Below are 17,347 nucleotides of genomic sequence, written 5' to 3'. Positions count from 1 at the left end.
TTTGAAAATGGAACAAAATATAGGGAATCCTCGACAGTTCATTTAGTAACACCCCCCCCTTACAAGGCACTGGGAAAAGTGATTTATCACTGTTTCTCACACAACTGTGCAGCATCCCCGTGATTACATGATCAAAATTCCGAGGCTTGGCAACTGACTCGTTTTTATGACGGTTGCAGTGTCCGGGGTCATGTGATTACCTTTTGCAAACTTCTGGGAAGCAAAGTCAAGGGGGAAGCCAGATTCACTGACCCACCGCGTTACTAACTTAACAACCGCAGTGTTTCACTTAACAACCATTGCAAGAAAGGTCGTAAAATGGGGCAAAACTCACTTAACAACTGTTCTCACTTAGCAATGGTAATTTTGGGCTCAATTGTGATCTCAGGTCAAGGACCACCTGTCGATGTTTTCTGTGCAGAGTTGTAGCTCTTAGCCTTGTGGCTTTGCCTCCTGGACTTCGTCCACCATAGTTGGTCATGCCAGGGGAAGGTTTGATGGTTTTACAGTTTCTCTTTTAAGGAACTTAAGGATTTTTGTTTTCGTTTTTTTTGTACACAATCAGTCCAGTGTTTGTGGCATGAAGCAAAGGAAGGGTAGCAACTGTATTTCATTTTTGTATAGAGGGAAGGTGAGCACATTTTCATTTCTTCAGCACCAGTTTCCAGTTAAGGCCCTACTGTACTTCTTTGTTCCTTGTTCTTGGAGAGGCAAAGTCAGTGGCAATGGTGATGGTCATCATTGTCTCCAAACTGCTTTTGAGGGCTATGAGGAAACGGACACAGTTGGAAACTATCTAGGCAACAGGGATAACCACTAGAAGAAAAGAGTCAGAGTTTCCTGTGATAACAGAAACAACGCAAGTGTATTAGAGGGAGGAATTTTATTACAAGATGCTTTTCTGAAGAAGCACTGGAGGAATAGATGCTCCCCACCCATATGGCATGCCTGTCTAGATACTGCGGAACTGTGAGGCGGGACTCAAATACGATTATCCTTTATGTAGCTGCCTTAGAGTCAAGCTTAAGGCCAACCTAAAAACATTATATTCTGACTGACAAGAGGTCTGAGCATGAAGACGTTCTCAGCACCTTGAGAGACATATGGATAGGATTATCTTACCTCCGCAATCTGCCTGTGGCTGGGTGCCTAACTGCACACAAAGCAAAACAAACCTTCAGGTGATTTCAGGTGAGAATATTTGCCATTCAGGCCCATCTCTTCCCCTGAGTACCGTTCTCTACGTTGGTTAGCATTGCAACTTCCGTTTTGGAAGCAAGGGGGGAATCTTGGCTGCAATTTTTCTATTTGTCCCCAGGGGAGATGCTCCGGATGGCGCCCGACCTTCGCTCCTTCCGGCGCGATCTGAAGACGCATTTATTTGAACAAGCCGGCTTGGCCTGATGGGGGATGAGTTGGGTTTTTATTGTCATTTTTAATATATGTATTTACTGTTTTTTAGCTTGGGCATATGTTTAATTCTTTTTTAACTTTTGTATTTTTTGTATTTTTATATGGTTGCCCTGTTCACCGCCCTGAGTCCTCCGGGAGAAGGGCGGTATATAAATAAAATTATTATTATTATTATTATTATTATTATTATTATTATTATTATTATTATTATTATTATTATTATTATTATTATTATTATTGCTGCTTCTGAACACGAAGGTTTTAACTATGATCCTTTTAAGTCTCTTCCAGCACCCTGGATTAGAACCAATTTCCCTGCGGCAAAGATTGCCATGTTGCTGTGCTTGGCCTGGCTCATTCTGTAGGAAGGGTCGGGCTAGTCATAGTTTTATGTGCTCCATTATGCAGGATCCAGCTAATTAACAAGAGATTCCCACTTAAGAAGTGGGATCGCTCGTCCCGCTTCTTTGGACTGGATAACATAGGAGGAGAGGGGGCTGAAGCGGTAGAATAGCACGCCACCTATATTTATGTTTGGCTGAATTGTACGCAAGAATGTTTATGCATTAAAGATCCATTCCTGCCCCGCTCCAATGTTCATTGTGATCTATTCCTCCTCCATAGCCCCCAATTCAGTCAAGAACCTTGACTGGCACACTATGATTCTATGAAAAATTAGCGGAACTGCGCCTGTCTTGAGATCTAACCTCTTTAGGCTCCAGAAGAGAAATTGCCAAATAAGGGGAAAGCCCCAGGATCTGCATCCTCTCCACAAAGCAAAGGAATTCAACCTAGCCTGAGATGGCTGCAGAGAGTGAGATGGATAAAGGGCATGTAGATAGAAAAAGGAGGATGAAATTAGTCCTGCTTTTTCCCCCAGTACAGCCGCTTTAGAAGGCCCCCGTCTCCATAGCCAGGTGGGCTGGATGCCCTGTAGTCTACCATCCCAGAGCATGGCCATGTCCAGCTTTGGATTAGCAATGCCCACTGAGACTCCCTGGCACAAAGGGAGCGTGGATAAAAATAGATGCATCTGAACGTTAAAAATAGTCAGGCTAAGCACACAATTGGCAAGGCAATGGCAAAGCACTAGAGACCGGGGTGGGGAGAAGGGTGGAATAAGGGGTGTGCAGGAGTCGAGGGCTGCAGATTTCAGAGGGGTGGCCTCTGCCTTCAGCAACAGCTGCTGGGCTTGGGGATCAGGTTTCACAGAGCTACAAAAACAAAAACTGGATGGCAGTGCGGTTGGACCCTCATCCTCATTTCGAGAACCAAACAGACTCACTGTAATGTTTACCACATGTCAAGGCTTGCTCGTTCTTTGGACTTCAACCAGCTGACATGTATACAGCAAACACATTCCACATTATTGCAACCATATTTAATTAAGAGGGGGAGAAAAGATGTGCTTGGAGAGGGAGGACAGAGCGAGTAGGAAGCCAATGTCCCTGTTTTGCTCTGGGGCCCGATCTCCCTGAACAATTTCCCTATATATGCTTGCACTGTATAGGGAAATTCTATAACGTAATGTCGCCATCTCCTGGGCAACAGGTGCAATAACAGGTTCTTTTTACCCCAGTCCGACTCTCCGACAAACTTTCATGGGGCAAGCAGTGGGGGGACCTATGGGTAGCATTTGCCCATCAGGCTCTCTGTGCTAATTTTATATTTTAATTATAAAAGTCTGAAACGTAAAGCTACAAATTCTCTAGGACACCCCCCACCCCCACCCCAAAGTATTCTCTGTAGGCACTTCTAGAAAATAAACATGGTGTGCAGACTCCTTTGTTTGGATATATACCCATCCATATAGAGAAAAAAAGCAAACGGAAGCTGGGATGCTGGGAGAACATGCTTGGATGGGAATGATTCCTTCCATGCTTCCCTTTCTAGGAAATGAATGTGTGGGTCCTGGCTGTGTCTAGACTTAACCATCTTTTCAGGTAAGTAAAGAAGGACAAAGAATATGGTTTTAGTTTGTTTCAGTTTTCTCCCCCTTTTGCTGCTGCCCTGCAAGGGCATCAGGGAAGCAAGTTGTGATACAGGGCTAAACCCACATTCGCCTCTGTGGGTCTGCGCAGTCCTACGTCCCTGGACTTCTTCGTAAATCAATCAGGACAGTGGCTGAAATGTGTGGTAAGCTTACTCCCATCTGCGCTGGCCACTTGTGTCCAAGCCGTGTCTAAAAGCTTGCCAAATACCACGGCTAGGCCCAGACCCCCCTGTGGCCAGGCTGCTAACTGAAGAAAGAAAACTCCTTACAGATCCTGACACTTGACAGTGAACCCTACCTTAATCTCAAGCCATTTTACTCGAGAAACTTGGTGAAAGTCCTTTTCCTTCCTTTCTCCCTGCCTACAAACAGCGATGGGGGAAATAGTTTTGAGTGGTGCTTTTGCTTTCCTTGTTGTCAGGGACAGACGAAAAGACAACTCTACACCAAAACACTACTTAGCACATTTTATTCTCCCCTGGCCACATCCGGCCCTTTGCCTGTCCCTATCTGGCCTGCGATGGAACGCTTTTATTTTAAAGGCAACTACTACGGTATTTTCTTTTCCAATTTACATAAGTGCGTTCGTGCACACCCTCACACCTTCACAGCCTTCTTGGTTCGGCCCTCCACAATAGTAGTTCCAGTTTCTCATAAGGCCCCTTGGGAAAAGTAATTGTCCACCCCTGACTTAGCAGCTTGTCTAGTTGGCTCTTATTTGTATGGAAAGTGGGGACTGAGGCACAAATTAGTCTCTGCTGTTTGTTTCCAGCAGCTAAATATCTTGGAGCGATTCTAATCTTACGGGTGAAAACTTAAGACAAACGTGCACACATTTACAGCAGTTGACGGTGAAAATGTTTATATCAATACCAGACAAAAGCAGCTTGTTACTACATTCACATTACTTCCTGCAAAACCTTTTGCTATATTTGACACGAAATTTTCACCCTTTTACTTACATCGAACGGGGGGAATCAGCCTGCTGCTCTTTCTCCGCTGCTGCACATGATTCTCAGCGTGTTGTGGAGGAACCAGACCCCAGGAGCTATGATTTGCTACAAAACTGTGGAGGAAAGTTGTATATGTTTTTAAACTCCCACCCCTTCTGGGTTTTTTTCCCCCCCTCAGGAATAGCCTGGCAAAGAGCCACAGCAGCTGGTTTTGGCCAGAATTCCTCATACCTCAAGAGCCTTTATTCACTTATGTTCCAGAAAGAGAAATAGCAGCCCAACATGGAAGACTTTGAAAGCATCTGAAGAAATATCAGGCACCATTTCTTTTTCTATACTAACCCCCCCACCTCAGCAATTATCACTGTTGTTTTTTAAGTTACTTTGCTCTGCATGCCAATCTTAACTCTAATAATACACAACCTTCTGTGGGTTTATTTGATTTTTCCCCCCCCCACCTTTATTTTAGGTAGCATACATACCTAAAGCTCCCTTCTCTCATATTCCTCAAAAAACCACTGTCTGAGATGGGTTGGTCTAAGAGCGACTGGCCCAAAGTCTTCCAGTTGCCTTTCATGCTTAGTGGGGGGGGGATTTGATCTCAGGGTCTCCTAGCATCTTAGCCAGCTTTTTTCTTTGTTTGTTTTCATACCATCCTTGCAAATATCTTGAAGGCTGAGGTTGTTTGGCAGATGGTAGGTTTGAAACTTTTACTTTTTCCCCCATTTTAAGTTTGGGGAAGACAAAAATATTTACATTCAAGACTAGAAATAGTCACATCACTTTTGCAGCTCACAAATCTTTGAGCGGGGCATATATTCCAATCTTCTGCACCTTCACTTGAAAACAAATTGCATTCTATTCAAGGCAACTTGGAAGGAAGTTCTAAGGAAACTTGGAAAAGATTGCAAATTAAACTGAAGTTAATGCTAAAGCCACACGAGTGACTTGCAAGTTGCGCATTTAGCTGCATTTTCCCAGCATAGTTTTGGTAGACGTCCAGCTAGACTAAAACCTAAGTGTTCACTCCAAGGCATGACAAATTGGAAAATAGGGTTTTCACACAAGTCACCAGTTTTTTTTTAGAGAGATTAATTACTGCAAGATACGAAGGCCACAAATTCATAGACTTTGGGTTTCTCCTAAAATGTTGATGGAAAGGTTTTATGCAATACAATGTTGTTTAGAGCTATTGCCTGTTGGAGATATCCTGGGTTATTGATATGCCTTGCAAGCAGCTGTAGTTTTCAAAAAATGCTACTGTTTGAAATGTATGCATTTTGCATGAACTCATTTAGAAACAGAAATATTTTAAAGCAGAAATAAAGCAGACAAGTGTCTGGGAGAATGAGATCCTCTGTATACCATGTAAAATGGATCTTCTGGTCAACATGAGTCTAAAACAGTGAAATGTGAATGATACGAGTGGGTTGTGAACTGTATAGCAAGAATGTGTTATATGTGGGCATTTAAAAACATTTAAGAGAGAAGAGGTTTGGAGAGGATGATTCTAGATGAGAATAATTGTGAGGCCACAAAAGTGGGGTTCTGCTTTAAATCTTAAATCCTGCTTCTATTTCTGATTTAGTATCTTAGGAAAATGACTGGGCCTACCAAAATTTGAAATTGGTGTTTTGTGGCCATTTTATGACTAGGCACACACAGCAGAAGATTGCAGACATGCTCACTGCTCCAAAAATAATTTATATGTGATTAAAATGAAAAGCCAGGGAAACAAAATTAAAGCCTCCACAATCAGAACCTGTAGATCTCCAATTACCACGATCATACTATTCTATAAAACAAGGCTAGATTCTGCTGGATGTGGATTATGAGTAGAAACACTTCAGGGAGGAAGACAATTTATATGGCTTCACTTTATTTATCTTTTTATTTATTAAATTTATATTCCACCCAACTCACCAGCAAGTGACTCTGGATGACTTCACCAAGATAAGTGGATCTCAGGATTTGACCTGATTAATACTTGGATGGATGACTACTGAGAAATCTCAAGGTCATGAAACTAAACCTGGAAGTTGAAGAAATATTCCAAAAGAAAGGAAGGGCAAATCCCTTTGATATTCCTGCCAAGAAAATGATATAATCATAATCATAATAGTAAATCTGGAAGGGACCTTGGAGGTCATCTAGTCCAACCCCCTGCTCAGGCAGGAAACCCTATACCATTTCAGATAAATGGCTGTCCAGTCTCTTCTTAAAAACTTCCAGTGTTAGAGCTTTCACAGCTTCTGGAGGCAGGTTGTTCCACTGGTTAATTGTTCTGTCAGGAAGTTTCTCCTTAGTTCTAGGTTGCTTCTCTCCTTGATTAGTTTCCATCCATTGCTTCTTGTCCTGCCTTTGGGCGCTTTGGAGAATAGCTTGACTCCCTCTTCTTTGTGGAGAGCCCCTGAGATATTGGAACACTGCTATCATGTCACCCCGAGTCCTTCTCTTCATTAAACTAGACATACCCAATTCCAACAGCCGTTCATGATTGTTTCCAGTTGGTTACCAGATCTAGAGTTCAAAGAGAGCATCCTTACGTTTACACACAGTTAAAAAAGCTTTAAAAGTATGCATTTATTCCAAAAAAAGATACCTCACTGAGTGCCAGCCCACCTCTCAAGGCATTCTAGAAAACTGCCTGGGTGTCAAAATTCCAGCAGCATTGGCCTGTGATATATGAGGGCAATTCAGAAATAAAACTCTGTTTGGTTATCAATGACAGATAACTCACAGATATAGAACTTTTATTGTACACATTAAAAAACTACATTATTGAGCATTATTGTGAACCCACATTGGAAGTGGTGCCATGGAAAATCCCGCCAAAAGTGAAGATGGCCAAAGGAGTACTGCTAGTGAAGTTCATGGAACGTGGATCGACCATCAATTTAGAAGTCTACTGTGGAACGTTACGAAAACTCAGATGAGCCATCCATAACAAGCATCGAGGCATGCTGACTTCCGGTGTGGTGTTGGTTCACGTTAATGCTCGCCCGCACACCGCTAGATGCACCCAAAAACTTACGAAGCAGTTCCATTGGGATGTTTTTGATCACCACCACCCCTATAGCCCAGATCTGGCACCGAGCGACTACGACTAAGGCAGGAGTAGGCAACCTTGGCTCTTTTATGACTCATGGACTTCAACACCCAGAATTCCTGAGCCAGCCATGATGGCTCAGGAATTCTGGAAGTTGAAGTCCATGAGTCATAAAAGAGCCACGGTTGCCTACCCCTGGACTAAGGGATTTCAAACCTTGTAAGACATTATGACAAGTGCCTCAATTTGAATGGCGATGATGTCGAAAAGTAATGGAATGGAATGTTGTAATTTTCGAATGTGTCTAATAAAAGTTCTGTATCTGCGAGTGTCTGTCATTGATAACCAAACGGAGGTTTATTTCTGAATTGGCCTTGTATAAATGCCTGTGAGCAAGCAGTCACTTTCTATACTTTTACAGAAAGCAATAAGAGACTGGTTTAAAAGGAACATTAACTTTGAACCTGCAGAAAACTATACTTGCATGAAATTGGCTGTGCTCATATCAGATCCCTGTCTTGCTTATTGCTTCTGTTCCCAGTCACAGCAGTTACCTGAGCTTTTGCCAAAAGAAGGCATGAAATCCCCACCACCACAAACACACACACTATTGACAAGCACAATTGTTGTTAGGAAACAGGGCCAGTGATGGCATACTTTTATTGTTTCTATAAGATGGCTGGATGATTCTGAGTAGATGCAATGAATTAGAATGTGAGGAATGGCCAAAGTCAAACAGATCTTTACACACCTTGTGGCTGCCTTTGGATAGTGTTGGAATGGGACACAGGAGTAGTTTCTTTACAAGAGGCTAGAAACTGGGAGACTATGAGTTCTAGTCCTGCCTTAAGCACAAAGCCAGCTAGGTGACCTTGGTCAATTCAGTCTATCTCAGCCCTAGAAAAAAGATTAGAGCAAACCACTTTTTTCTGAAATCTTGCCAAGAAAACTTCAGGGAGTTGGCCAAGCAGTTGCCAGGAATCAACTTCAATTCAGGAGGAAAAAAAAACCATCCTATCTTAACACTGGGTACATCCAATAGTATATTAAGTCTGTCTTAATTATAGACTGGGAACAAGACGAAGCAATGGCATGGGGCACCACTGGAAAAAGAAGTTGCTTTGGCATATTTCTTCTGCACTTAGGGTGACTGAGAAGAGTGCATGCAGTCAGTCTCAAAGGAAATTTCCCTTCAACTTATTAATGTCCTAGTTAGTTATTCTAATGTAGCTGGAGTTTACATAGAAATATTCTGACAAAACTTGACTTGGCAAAAGGACAGCCAAAATCCACTAATGTCAGGGGTCCACTTAATTTCTGGGTGCTCCCATATATGGACACAATGAACACTGTCGGCCATCCTGTCACATGACCCCCCAGACATATACACTGAACTTGTGACTGATAATCTAAGTCTGAGAAAAGGAAAGATAAGAGGTTCGCACAGAGAAAGGGAAAATGGACTAAGAAGCTGTGAGAAGGGAGGAAAGGGAAGAGAAATGGCTAGCAGACAAGCATGGGATTAAACAGCACCAAGTTGCTGAAGAGATGCGGTTCCTGAGCAGTTCAAGACCACCAAAGAGGAATTGGAGTGGAATTTCTATGAAGGAATGTCCATTTAGGGCAGAGGTGTCCAACCATGGTAACTTTAAAACTTATGGTGTTCAACTCCCAGAATTCCCCAGCTAGCATGGCTGACTGAGGAATTCTGGGAGTTGAAGTCCACAAGTCTTAGAAGTTGCCAAGGTCGGTCACTCCTGCTTTAGGGCTATCCAGTGGGGAAAGAATTAAAAACACCACAAACGCCCATGTTTTGCTGACTATAACAGATTGCCAATTAAATTTAATTGAAGCCCTTGATAGATGTTTTTGGGAATTTAGTGGCAGCTACATTATAGGATGGGCACATTGTCATTTTAAAAGAAGAGTACTGTTGCTGGCAGAGAAAGTTAATTTCTGAACTGCAGAGCAATTAGGCCAAATAATTTGCTACATTAAAACCTCCTTTAAAGGGTGACCAGGGAGGGAAGAGACAATTGTAGGCCTGTTTGTGGGAACTGCTTGCTTAGTTATCTACCTGGAAAAGCCAAGCTTTCAGAGTCTTTTTATATTTTTATGCTAAGAATTGTTTTAATGGTGGGGCTCATAAGAAGGAACTTCCATGCTGTCTCGTCTGTTCAATCTTGAGAAATCACATCAAACCACCTTGAGCCTCTTGAGATTGAAATTGACCCATTCCCCAATAAGCCAGGTATACTTAGGGCAAGGGTAGGCAACCTTGGCTCTTCTATGACTCGTGGACTTCAACTCCCAGAATTCCTGAGCCAGCATAGCTGGCTCAAGAATTCTGGAAGTTGAAGTCCACGAGTCATAAAAGAGCCAAGGTTGCCTATCCCTGACTTAGGGTAGCTGCTTGTGAAATACCGTGGATATTTTGTGGATGTTTCAGAAGAGGGTGTCTTGGCAGAGCACTCCACAATATAACAGACCTTGAATAAATGGGTGCAGATTTTATTTGGTTGTTGGTGCTACGCTTACTCCCAGTTGTGAGTTCAACATACAGTATCTCTAATCAGATAGAAGGAATGTAAGCAGTGGTGGGATTCAAATATGTGAACAAGCAGTTCTCTGTGTGGATGCCACTTCTGGAAGTCCACCCTGGGCCTGGGCAACAAAAAAATTAGCTATCAGTTCTGCTGAAAGGGTGCAAACTGGCTGAATCCCACCACTGAATGTAAGATATTAGTTCTTGCCACTTTGTCGTTTGTATGTACACTGAGAACTTATGCACCAGAGACAAATTCCTTGGGTGTCTAATCACACTTGGCCAATAAAGAATATTCTATTCTGTTCCGTTCTGTTCCATTCCATTCCTTCCATTCTATTCTACCCTCCATCAATTCCTGTGCAGAATTGGATTGATGCAGACAAAGTGCATCAGGAAATAAGATCACCCCAAGATAGGAAGAAATTCCAATGCCTTACTTTCAGGGAGATGTGCTCCTTCTCAACAAATTGGTGAGAAGAGTGGTATAAGTAAACGTATATTTGGAGGTTTCAACCAGTAAGATTAAAGAAGCAAACATAGTTTGAATCAAGAGAGAAAAACAAAAACAAAAGAAAGATCCCCCCAAATGAAGGGGATATACTTTGTATATGCTTTGTATATAGAACAAACATTAAACATGATGTAATTTTCTTTTTAGGGTAAAAGGACTCTTGTTTATGCACTGATTTCTTGGCTAAGCAGCAAATAACTAGAAAAGCATAGGCTGATAGAAAAATCCATTTAGCTATATAAAAATTGGTGCTATATTAGTAAATTAGCACTCTGATCAGTCCACTTAAGAATCAGAATATATGTTTTTAATGCAATTCAGTGCTTGTATGATCTATTTAATCTGCTGTTTCCCTCCATAGAGGAGTTTCCATTTTCCCCCCTTTTGTTTACTGTTTCTCCAATACATAGGATAGTGTAATCTATCACTGATGTAAAGGTTTTATTTGGGGGATTTATTTACTTAGCAAATTTGGGGGCAACAATTCTAAACACATTTGAATAAGTTTTTAAATTTTCTGGAAAAAGCAAAATTCACCTGAAAAGTCTCTGGAATGCCCTAATCAATGAGCTGATCTAATATTTCATCTGATAGTCATTCTTCAATCTTCAGCTTCAATTGTAGTTACTTAAGATGGGCAGCCATATCAAATCTTTTAAATAAAAATAAATCAATCTGTCAAATATCTTTCATTCCACCAAACAAATCCTGAGTTGAAAACTGAAAGTCAGCAACACATTTTCTCGCAGAATGCCTGCCCTATGTTGGGAGTTAAATCACGTTTTGCAGTCAGTTGCTTGATGGAATCATCAAAATCATCAGGTCTGTGACTATATGTATAACATTGTCCAGCTGTTCTGCAGCTCCCTCCATCAAGATTCCAATTATCAATTCTCATGTCTTAAGGTGATTCTTGATCAAAGAAGATAGCAAATTTGTTGGGACCCTCATCATAACTGTCAGGTATGGTGATGGAGAATTGATGCTAATGCCACTGGATCCTGACCAGAGGAGGGGAAAAGGGGAGCCACCAGTCAGAATAAATTCTGTCCCATTTGCTAGTTGATTCATCACTCAGTTAATTGGTCCATATGGGTCACCATGTGGTTCTGATACTGGAGCAAGGAACTAGTGGCCTGATCCATGATCATAAGGTCTGCAAGGAGGCTGGTAGCCATAAGTTAATTGCTGAAATCTTAAAGTATTTTCTCCTCTTGTGTGGTTGTGAATACTAGTTGGTCTTGTCAAAATGTCTCCTGGGCCACAGCAGTAGATTCCTCTAGATCAGAGGTGGGGAATGATGACCCCCTTTATAACTTGTGGAATTCATCTCCCAGAATTCTTGACCCAGCCAATTCTGGGAATTGAAGTCCACGTCATAAAGGGGCCATCATTCCTCACCTCTGATCTAGATCCTCAACCGGCACTCAAGAGCTGAAGGCATCAACGCTAATGGCAAAATTCAAATAGGGATGCTGCTTTTATTGCAGATAGAGTTATTGACGAGGGACTTCTTGTCATTAATTTCTTGGCTTTCAACATGGTGGATCCTATCTGGAATCCTGGCTTCCGTCCTTGCCAGCTGTAGTCCTGATTGGGTTTTGATCTTTGTAAAGGGAGATTTTAGCAATACAATAAGAACTTCTGGATGGCACAAATTGTTATACAATGGAACAAAGTGTATAGAAAAGTGGAAATTTTGGTTAAGAGTTTGGTGCATGCTTTCATCTAACTGCATATTTCTACTTAGAGCAAAATGCTGAAATACATGTTACTAGGAGAGATTGGACTAAACTTTTTTTGCTTGAATTTCTACTGCCATTTTAAAGACCGCTAGACAACCTGTGACATGTTAGGTCATTGTTTCAGAGGTATTTCCTTACCTAAACTGAAAAACAGAATATGTATGGGCTGGCAAAAAAAAAATTACTGGGAGCAGGAATGACTTCTGGCTTCCTGTTGGTTTCCCCATTGTTTCTTTATGGAAAGCTGGAAGAGAACATTGGAAATCTTCCTTCCTCCCTGCCTCTTCCTGCCACATCTAGTTTAGACTTCCTGCTGGCTTTTTCATTGGCTTAAAAAAAGAATAGGCACTGTGCACACCAGGGAGGATTCGCAGGGGTGTAGTGAGCCAGGAAGGGTGAGCACGAGATGCCAGATGGAGGGTTTGTCAGATATAATGCAGGTAAGGAAGCATATGTGTGTGTGTGAGAGGTGCCACACAGATCCAGGAGGCGTGCAGGACATGATTTTTATCCCACTTGATAGGCCTGTGAGTGATTTCCTGGAAGTAAGCACCATGGAGTAAATATATATAGGGTCATGCTGGCTCAAGTGAAAAGATATGGCTTTCTTCAAGTTGAGCTCTACTTTTGTTAGTTTCAGACACATTCATGTAGCTTTATTGACAAAGCAGAAATGATTTGCCTCTGCCTTTTTCTGACATATGTTTTCAGCCCAGCTAACAGCTCTGGGATTTCTAATGGACTTCCAAAATTGGCTACTGGCCCTGCTTAGCTTTTCAAGATCAAGCAGGCAATGCTTCAATCTGGATGCCAATCTTTGCCTGCCTCTACACTTCTGTCCTTGCCATCAGATCTGCTTATCTAACAAAATTAAGATAGACAAAATTAACCAGGATCAAAATTGGACAGGTTCAGTGCAAGGACGAAAGCATATTCCTATTGAATTCCCTACCTTAAAATGTTCAGATTTTAAGCTGAATGTAAGTTGTGCAATTATGTAGATGCAGTTAGTCAATGCACGAGGGTAGCAAGAAAGAGAAGTATAAATTTCAATACAGGAAATGGGATGGAGCAACCACTGTAAGAGAAGTAATGATGCAGCAGCTAAATTTCAGCACAAAAATACCGTCACCGAGAGCATATCAGTTCAGCAGTATGGCAATTACAGAGTTCAAAGATCCTATCAGAGAATATTGGCTCTCTGAATAATCAAGCAAAGGTGAAGCGGTCCCAGGTTTGTCCAATGAAAGTCTACTTGTTTTCTGTCATTCCCAACTTTTCTAGTATTTCATCTTCATCTTTTAGCTCATGACTTTCAGAAAACTAACAGGTACCAAGTAGCACCAGCAGCCATGCAAAGAAGGCAGCAATAAAAATGCTTTCAGGCTTGGCACCTCTTATATTGCATCGTATCCTCTGGTTTCCCTAAAAATTCAAATGGCCCCCACATTTCTGGTGTTTGGAAGGGCGCTAAAGGCCCTTGTTGCAGAAGCCTTTGGTGAGTATTATTGAAGCTCCATTTTCTTTGTTCCATCCAGGTTTGCTATATCTGCCATCTTTACTGGGGGGGGGTTTGTGTCATTCCCAAGTGTTTTTAGCTGTTTGTAAACCACCCAGAGTCGCAAGGAATTGGGCAGCATAAATGCTATCTTTCAAGCAGCCTAAACTGGTAATCCGCAGACCCCTGGGGGGGTGGCGCAAGGTCATCACACAGGGACCACAAAGGCTTGAAGAAATGTTATGATTTAAATCCCGAGTTAAGTCTTGGTGGTCCATGGCCATGGTCTGTAGCCACAAAAGGTATTTAAAGGGGGCCTGTGGTGAAAAAAAGGTTGAGAAGGTTGGCCTAGACCAGGGGTAGGCAACCTTGGCTCTTTTATGACTTGTGGCTGACTCAGGAATTCTGGGAGTTGAAGTCCATGAGTCATAAAAGAGACAAGGTTGCCTACCCCTGGCCTAGGCTAGGGGTCTTCAAACTTGGCCCTTTTATGACTTGTGGACTTCAACTCCCAGAATTCCTCAGCCAGCGTATGCTGGCTAAGGAATTCTGGGAGTTGAAGTCCACAAGTCATAAAAGGGCCAAGTTTGAAGACCCCTAGCCTAGACTATCAGCATCATCCATGGAGTGGGGGTGGGGGCTCAAAACAGTCAAGATGGCAGACACAGTAAGGTAATCCAGTAAGGTAATGAATAGGTGGAAATATGTAAAGCACAAACACGCATTCCACAAAGATGAGAACAAGTGGCACATGTTCAGTTACTCTTTTTTAAAACAGCAAAAGAAAGCCCCGTTGTCCAAACTGTGCGTTCGAGGGAAGCTCTCACCAATACGAGACAAACTGAGTATTAGAAGTCATCTCTGCCAGAGGAGACACGCTTATAGTTAGCCAAGAGACATTTCCCTCCCTCCCCCTCCCCCAAACACTCAACAACAGGTAGGCGTCAAAGAGTCAGGAGCATTACAGACCCACCAGAGATTTAAGAGGAGGCCTGGCTAAGATCCCAGTAAAACAAGTTGTCCCAAGTGTAAAGACTGGAGTAACTACAGGAGAGTTGATATGCCAGCTGAGAAGCATACAAGGGACGGTCCATGAGGTGGCCGATCCTCCTCTCCAAGGAGAACACTTGAATTGTGGTGGCCTGTGTGTCCAGAATCAAGAAGCTTCTTGTTTATTTTAGTCGATATGTCCGACGTTTCAAGAAAGTTCAGCTAAGTTGGCCTTGACAACTGATCCTGAAGAAAAATAGCCCAGGAGTGCGTGAGCGAGGCAGGAACGCCTGGGCTCCACAAGTCATCAGTCAAAGTTGGGGATACATGTACATCTGAACAGCAAGTAAGGAACCGTGTACAAAGTCCAAGCCCTGCCTCAGGCTTCAGCACCCATGCTCTTCACATAAAACATCCTATGTTTCCATTTCCCATTCACTTGACGTTAACCCTAGACACTGTACACTCTAGGCTGCAATGTTCTGTGGCATCTGGGGGGGAGGGGAGGTGGTCAATAAAGGCAGAATGGCAGTCACAACAGTGCAATTGAAGCTCCAGCCTTTTTGTACATGTGACGTCACACGAATGTTCAAAGGGGTGAGGCTTCAATTGTGCTGCTACAGCTGCCGCTTTTGATCTCCTCCCCTTTCATACGCTTCTACCAGAGATGCTAGTCTGCACGTGTCCTTTGCCCCATTATATTCCATTCCTAACAGTCCGATTCCCAAAGTGGTTAGCACTTTGGAAAAAGGAAAAAAAGAGCTTGAGGTTAGGGGAGGAACTGAAATAAAGAGGGCTCGCTGGGTTTCAACTATACGTGGGAATCAAGGTCAGAATATGAACCCACCCTTCCGAGAGTGGATCAACAGGGTTGTGCAAAAGGGTTCCACAACTGGAGTTTGAGGACTAGATTTGACCTCGGCCAGAGATACATTGGGAGAAGCCCTTTCCTCTACTTCCCAACCACCTTTTTCTAAATGCATGGTTTTTTCAGCACACGAGCAATTTGTCACTCACTTGGACCTAGTCCCTTAAGGGCAAACATCATAGGAGCACTCAGAGAGATAGCTATATTTTAATACCAATGAAATACCGGAAGTGAGGAATTCCAAATGCTCTCACAATCCATTTTCTTAACTCCAACAGAAATAATTTTGCTTGAGAGAAAACTCTGAAAAAAATAGAACATGGGGAGGTAAACAGGAGACAAAGGAAGGCTTGGCTCCCCAACCAATATGAAACTCCTGTTTCATCTTAAAAAAAAAAAAGAAACGCAATCACCCTTGGACTTACCACTTGATCACATCTATTTTATCCCCAAGAGCCAAAGTATTGAAGTGGTGATTTCTGGGCTTTGCAGCTTCATATTTTAAATCTTGACGGTGCATGTATACATTTATCACGCAGTAAAAAAGAAAAAAAAATCTCTGCATAAGGTAAACTAGCACATTGAAAAGACAGGCTCAGTGGAGGTACCTATGATATGTTTGCTACTCAATGCAGGGAGAGGCCATTTTGTTTTGTTTCTTTTTCCCCCCCAAAAGCACAAATCATTCAGAATGACGGCCCACTCGAGGCAACTATTTTGAATAAGTCCTGAATTCCATCATCTTCCTTTTTTGCTTCACTCACTCATGCCTGCCTTTGTTCTCCAGTTCCTCAATCAATCAATTACATATAAAACGTCAATTTCAGCCCCAAAGCTCAAGCTTTGTACTCTGCATTAAGATCGCATGATAGAGAAAGTCGGCTCTGACGGATGACAGGGCTCCCGCCACAGAAGCGGAGTTTGGCAGTAACAAGAAGCCATTCCTCGGCACGTGGCAACAGAGATCAGTCATTGGTGATACCTTTGGCCCGTAGTTCCTCTTGCACCCGAGCAAGATATGTAGGATCTGGGTAGCCGAACCTAGGGGAAATGAAGACAAAGGTTTATGACCCAAACTCTGGCAGTTTTAAGCTACCCAAAATGGATTAACTTGGAATTCTCTGAAAAATTCTGGGAAAATTAAGTGGACAACTTCCCTTTATTAAAAATATCAGATGGGTGAAGGCTTCTGGATCTGTTCTAGGCTGTGAGCACCCCCCCCTCCGACCCATTAACCCAAGAGGCACAAAAGACATGATTGGTGTGAAGCAAGTACATATCCCAAACCAATTTTCCTTGAAATGATGATTTCTGTGTAGGGTGGCTGGCTCCTGTTCTAGGAGATGTCATCCTACAGTAGATTAAGGCTGTCCTAGAGCATTTTCTAGATCAGTGTTTCTCAATCTTTACAACACTGAGATATGTGGATTTCAATTCCTAGAATTCTTAACAACAGCCATCCTCTGGATTCTGCTGCATATAGGTTTCACGCCAAATAAACCGATGTGGAAAATTGTTCCCCAAGAAACAGAGATACCCACAATCAGAAACTTCTGCAGGTTGATAAGAGAAAAAGCTTAGTTGGTGCATTAATCATGTAGCTGGCCTAAGCAAAAAAAAAAAAAAGTCACACTTCATGCAAAAGCTCATAATGCAAAGTTGGCTAACCAAAACTTTCTTCAGCACCAGGCCCCCGATATATATTGGGGAAAAATCCAATGCAAAGCAAAAAAAAAACAAAAAAAAAAAACACCAGAAAAATGTAACAATGCTAGGTTA

General features: G+C 42.4%; 2 protein-coding genes across 2 annotated transcripts in view; both read right to left on the bottom strand.

The window, feature by feature from the left end:
• Positions 1 to 5,263, bottom strand: part of ARHGEF25 (Rho guanine nucleotide exchange factor 25) — a gene marked incomplete at its 5' end in the record, with an annotated part of 100,817 nt that extends 95,554 nt beyond the window's left edge. The window contains one exon of the mRNA XM_081316591.1: positions 4,369 to 5,263. The remainder of the gene's footprint in view (positions 1 to 4,368) is intronic.
• The window catches only part of DTX3 (deltex E3 ubiquitin ligase 3), a 40,200-nt gene continuing 27,137 nt past the window's right edge, over positions 4,285 to 17,347 (bottom strand). The window contains exons 5-7 of the mRNA XM_081316598.1: positions 15,783 to 16,609; positions 6,283 to 6,879; positions 4,285 to 4,472 (exon numbers count right to left, since the gene is read on the bottom strand). Coding sequence (XP_081172724.1) covers positions 16,534 to 16,609 — 76 coding nt within the window. The 3' untranslated portion in view covers positions 4,285 to 4,472; positions 6,283 to 6,879; positions 15,783 to 16,533. The remainder of the gene's footprint in view (positions 4,473 to 6,282; positions 6,880 to 15,782; positions 16,610 to 17,347) is intronic.

Source organism: Vipera berus (genome assembly GCF_964194415.1).
Source record: "Vipera berus genome assembly, chromosome: 2".
Lineage (NCBI taxonomy): Eukaryota > Metazoa > Chordata > Lepidosauria > Squamata > Viperidae > Vipera > Vipera berus.
The sequence above is the reverse complement of the archived record's forward strand: the minus strand, read 5'-3'. Positions and strand labels throughout refer to the sequence as shown.